The sequence below is a fragment of the Callithrix jacchus genome, chromosome 4, assembly GCF_049354715.1.
Source record: "Callithrix jacchus isolate 240 chromosome 4, calJac240_pri, whole genome shotgun sequence".
Taxonomy (NCBI): domain Eukaryota; kingdom Metazoa; phylum Chordata; class Mammalia; order Primates; family Cebidae; genus Callithrix; species Callithrix jacchus.
This window is the reverse complement of record NC_133505.1, coordinates 130,183,438-130,189,437: the sequence shown is the minus strand read 5'-3', so window position 1 is coordinate 130,189,437 and position 6,000 is coordinate 130,183,438. Positions and strand designations below refer to the sequence as shown.

General features: G+C 33.8%; 1 protein-coding gene across 50 annotated transcripts in view; it reads left to right on the top strand.

Annotated features, from left to right (window-relative positions):
• Positions 1-3,863: 3,863 nt before the first annotated feature.
• The window catches only part of TRDN (triadin), a 415,209-nt gene continuing 413,072 nt past the window's right edge, over positions 3,864-6,000 (top strand). For all 50 annotated transcript variants that reach the window (XM_078370051.1, XM_078370045.1, XM_078370044.1 and 47 more), the window contains exon 1: positions 3,864-4,098. In XM_078370051.1, coding sequence (XP_078226177.1) covers positions 4,077-4,098 — 22 coding nt within the window. In that variant the 5' untranslated portion in view covers positions 3,864-4,076. The remainder of the gene's footprint in view (positions 4,099-6,000) is intronic.

The following is a 6,000-nucleotide window of genomic DNA, read 5'->3' as shown; positions in this document are numbered from 1 at the left end:
ACTAAAAACCAGATTGACGCAGAAAAATTTTGAAGAGAATGTTTGACAATGTCAAATGTGTGTAAGCAAAGAAGCCTGATATTGGAGACTCAGCTACTCATGAGTCAGAGTTAAAGAGAGGAAGGTTTTAAATTGCACTGGAATGCCGTCTGTCATTTGAAACGATGTGGATTACACAGTTTCTAAATAATCAGATGGTAAGCCAAACCTATGGAATGACTTTCAACTTTTATTAAAGAAATGAGCACAGGCCATTTAGAGATAGTAATGACAGCAGAACGATATTTTCCGTGACACAAATAGAATACAAAACAGTTTAAAACCAAGTGAACAGCAGTGCTGAGATGAAATAAGATTAATGAAATAATAGTTCAATGGAGGCTTTTCTTGTGATTCTGAATTCTGAGTTTATTACATGCAAGTGTCTGAGGAATTTCTACATCATGTGATGTAATCTCAAGGTCAAATGAAGGTGAATAGTCTCACATTTACTTCCACTATCCCTAGTTTCCTCTATATTTCTTCAAGGTTTAAAAAGTCAACATTTATTCTTTATAAATTTAAATTGTGTTTGCCAGTTTTTCTTCACCTACAAAGCTAAAACTAAACTTCTGTCCATTTTCCCTTGTAAGCTACTTCAACTGAGGCACTGGAACAGTAGATTATGTTTCGTTTGCTTTTAATTATGAAAGTTTTTTGCATCGTGACACTCCACCCTCTCCTTCTCTTTGTTCAAGTCATTCCAGTTGTTTATTTATTTTTGTCTCCTATTAAAATGAACCTGAAAACTTAGGTTTATATAGAATTTATGGAAATTATTATTTTAAGTCCAACTAAATACCTCTTTTTCTCCCAATTTTATATCCTACAAATTTATTTGCACTCTGCTTAGACATGCTATATTGTACAAAGTTTGTTTCCATTATTTCCATTTACCATCAATTTATTTGCAGTTTATTCAAATATATCAGCCATCTGTGTCTGTAAATTAAGAACCAGAAAACTTTGACAATAAACTCTAAAATTCACTTTCTCTCAAATATCCCCAGTCCTTGAGAAAATAAGTGACTAGTGGTAAACAGAAATCTACATGCAACTATATCTCTCCTTGCACACCACAGAAAAAAATAAATCAGCACTGAAAGAGGTAATGCGGTACGGATTTACATTTTCCTAATTTTATTTTATTTTGGTGGAAACAAAAAAATCAATAAAATGTCTTTTATTGTCTCCCAAATATTTTGCTATTTTTGAAACTTGATGTGGGTAAGAATATTTTGTTCATAGCTAAACACAATACATGTCTTATTGAGTGTTTATGATAACAGCAGACACAGGAGCAAGGTTAAAAAATTATAAGGAAGAATATTTTTATCTACTAACTTGAGTATTTAGAATACCTAGTGAATATTACAAGGGGTAATGATCAGTATAATCAGGTTGGAGATGCCCCTTGACCTAAATGCAATTTTAATAGGAGAACAAATTTTCACAGTTTATCATTTACTTATATAGACTAGCTCAGTAACTAATGTCCTAATTTTATAAGTATCCCTGTATGCAAAACTATGGTAAGTCTACCTGTGCCAATGGTGCAGAAGTGGAATGCGAGAGCTATTGCTGAGAAGAAAACTGTCACTTTTGGGTCATGTTGGAAGAGCTCATAGCATTTCTTTAAAAATGAAGACCCTTTAAAAATGGAGAAGGGCAAATGAATTGTTTGTAATGTCTTATTCTTTGAGTTCCCTGAAGAGTGGGGTGTACACACTTGTAAGAATGTCAGTTGCTTGGTTTCAGAAAGTTTGGCAGGATTCCATTTGGAATTCAAAGATGTACCTCATGAGTTGAATTTCAGAGAAATTGAAAGAGTCCTAATAACTTTTCAAAATCAGAACCATGCCAATTTCTTACTGTCTAATAACATTCATCAACTTATCTCACAGAGAGGTTTGAAAAAGTTATTATTCTAAAAACATGTTTATTGGCTAGAATATGTTTTCTCTTATTTTTCTTTCCAGTATGTTTATTGTGAAAATAGTGATTGGGAACTTAAGAGTAACATCAATACTAGGAATTTAGTATCCTCTCTAGAGTTTGATTTAACTTTTTATTGAGTAAGACGAATTTGAAAAGTTGAGTTTTTTCCTGTTCCAGAGCCTAATTTTATTTAGGCTCTGACCCATGAAAATTCTTAATGAGTTACATACGATGTCATTCCTTCAGTTAACTATAATGAAAGATTATGAAAGTGACAGACGAATGGAAATAGGAAGTGCTGTGTTTTTTAAAACAATTGGAAGTGCTGCAGCAGCACTGACTGGAGATTCTTTGTGGGGACAAAGTGAGGAGGGCTTTGCTCTTAAGATACCTCCTTAGACAAACGGAGAGCACTGGGAGGCTGCTCTTGAGGATTTTGTATCTTTTCATCCTGCTAGTGGGCCTAATTTGTAGTGGCCTCTTTACCTGTAAGTCATAGTATCTGCAACAAGGCCTCACTTCTTGGGAAAGACAGCAAACTTGTAGTTAAAAGGCTCTAGGCCCAGTCCTAGATGTAGAACTTTGAATAGAATCTCGAGTGTGATCATGTAATTGTTTCCTTCTTATAAATAAGATTTGTTGCTAATTTATTTATTCAGCTGATAAATGAGCAACTTTCTATTGTGCCAGGGATGGAGGCAGCAGATAAAGACAAAACCACTAAAAGGGAGAAGGTCATTGCCTATGGAAATAGCTGTTGCAGCACTCTTCTGAGCCTGAACTTTAAAAATAACAAACATGGCTTTGCTTCATAATCTACGAAGTACCATATGACTTCAGGAGGTCTGACAACAAAAGGTAGCAAGATCAAGCTAAAAGATTAAACTACAAGCATTTATTAGGTTGAATATGAAAATAAAATTATAGTCAACCCTTGAATATTAATGGATTGGCTAGAGTTTATGATGATCAACGCCTTTTGATTCTCCTTTTCCTTCCAACCACCAACTATTGAACATTTTTTTGCTCATTAATACCTGTCTAGGAGTGGGAAGGTGAAATGCTAACCAGCCAATTTGGCTGTTAGTGGCTGTTATAATACTTTTTTTTTAGGTTGAGATAAGGAAAAGTTAAAATATTTTACTAAAATATTGGCTGTGAACTATTAAACTTTTTGTTACCTTCCCTTCCTTTTGCTGCATAGATAAATGCAGATATTTAGTTCTAGTAAGGTATTAAAGGTAATTCAAAAGATAGTAATTCATCAATCCATCAGTTTTAAAGTATCACACTGTAACTTCATGTTACGTAATTCTTATTGGCCAGTGTTCAGAAAATATTAATCTCCTATAATATGACTACTATAAAAGAAAGTTTCAGGATTTAATAGTTGCAATTTTAAGTGTAGCTCTATATAAATAACTATACTTGCTAAGTGGATTTGGATCAACAGGAACACAACTTTTAGAAAATTACTTAAGACTACCCTCCTCTTTGCTTCTGGTAGACATTTGGGACCCTCCCCAAACCAAATAAGGGAAAGAAGAATGTTCTGACCATTAAGTGCACTAAGAATAAATCTGAGCTCTCATGGATAAGATTACTTTCAACTCTTTAGTTCACATATTCTGACATAGACTCCAAGATCTGTAATTAACTTAGAGAAACTATGGGGGCTTAGATGGTACTTTGTAGTTCATTTGCCTTCTTTTTTTTTTTTTTTTTTTTTGCTTGTCTCTCTTGGGGGCGGGAGAGCTGGCATGTCTGTGTGCATGTTCCTCTAGAGTGCCAAAAAAAAAAAAAAAAAAAAGTGCTGTGGAGTCCTAGGGAGATGAGGCTATTTTTGTTTGAAGCTGATACTTCTAGCTGAGCCACAAGTGCTGCTTGGAAAGGGCTTAGGTTGTTTCCAGGGGGAGAACTCTGCAGAGGAGAGGCAAAGTTCAACAGAACAACAAAGAAGCAGCAGAAACAGCCAGGAAAACGAAGAGCCCCCAGGTTTTGACACAGAACCCTCTACCAGAGTTCTCAAATCCCCAAATAGTCTGCAAAGTGCTACTTGACGGGAACTTTTCAACTGACTTTTACTTTTGACGACCACCATGACTGAGATCACTGCTGAAGGTATTGCTACCATTTTCCAATAGTATCAAGTAAGGAAAAAAAATGTTCAAATTGACAGCCACATTGACTATCGATGTGTCCATTTAAAATGTTGCTTTAAGGTGACTGTCCTGTTCAATGATTATATATAAGATCTGAGAGGTGGATTTAGGAGCTGAGAGGTTGCCAGATCTGTATATTGAGGGAGCACAAAGAGATTTCTCTTAAATTTTGCATGTGGAAACTGTGATACCAAAGTCCCCTCTAGTTAACAGTTGTTACCCACACCTCTATAAATAACTATGGTCATGTAACATGAAGGCTGATATCTTATCCAACAAAAATTACAAAGTTTGCAAGAATGGAGACATGATTAACTTAAAATATTATACCTAATAATTAAACTTAAAAAATTATTTGAAGCACTTTTGCTTTATGATATTTTTAAATGGAGACCTTAAATGTGTTTTTCCTTTCCAACTATAGTATTTAAAACATGCATGCATATATATGATTTATATAATTTAAGACATAAATGCTCCCACAACATTTGTATCTAGTTTACCATTAATGGAAATTCAGAGATAAAGACTGGAATTCCACAAACTTACTGTGGATCAATATGATTTTTAAAATAAAGCAATTAAGTGTTAGCATTCTGGTTCTTTTCATAAATTCATTCTTCGTTTTCATGTTAGAATTCTGGTTCTTTCCATAAATTCATTCTTTGTTTTCCTCTTAATGGTGAATTCTATTTTTATGTTACAATAATTATTTTCTGTGTTGATGCTTTTACTAAAGGCTACATGCTATAACTACAATGCATATGTTTTATTTGATGGTTGCTAGTTATATATATATATATATATTTCATATATATACTTCGTGTGTGTGTAAATATATATATGCACATATTTCTTAGAATGAATGAGCCCTTCAAAACTAAATGACTTTGAATGCAGACACAGTCTGGTTCTAGCTGAGGTCAAAATTTTGGAGGTAGATCTAAAACTTGCTTCTGACAGCTGTAAGAAAATCAGACAGGTGGTGCTCTTAACAGCTTCCAAGTTAAATGTTGCGCTGGTTTGTTTTGAATCAGACAACTGAAAAATAGAATATATGTTTTTGTCTTTTGGGGTAGAAATTAATATGGACACACGATGATTTCTGTTGGAGATTTTCAGTAAATATTTGTAAGAAGAATTGCCTTATTTGTACCTTGCACTGAGAAATTCAGTCTGACACCTCAAATTAATAACAATTACTAGCAGATTTCTATGTGTTAGATATTTTGCTCAGAATATTATGTGTATTTACTAATTTAAAACTGACACAATTCAATTAAATATGCATTATTATCTCAGTTTGGCAGAAAAAGAACTGTAACTAAAATTTTCTGTGACTTGCTCAAGACCACAGCATTACTGATATTTAAAGCCAGTGCCTTTAAGTCTAGTTTGTATGTGTGTGTGTTTTCTTTTCTGTGAGAGGATATCAGGTTTACTGTTTACCAATTTTAGTTCAGAATTTTCTAACTAAATATAAATAGAATTTTTCTTATTCCTTAGATATTTTGTGTCATGTTGCCTTTAGTTTGCCTTAAAGAAAGCTAGCTATAAAAACTTCTTGCTTAGCTCTGCACAGTTATTAAGATAGCTATGAGTGTCTTAATCTTCTGTTTCTCTACCTCTGTTCAGGGTTTGGGCTCCCAGGTGATTCAGGAAGTCAGTTGACTAAACCATCTTGGGCCTGCTTGTGGATTATGTTCTGTAGAACTTGGACTTGATTCAAAAGACTTTTTACAGGAAAATTCTTGACTATGAAGTAGAACTTTTGTTTCTGCCTTTTTTTCTGTGGGGAGTTTAAAAGGATCTTGGAAGACCTGCTGGAGTTACTCATAAAAATAATTGAATTAGACCTGGT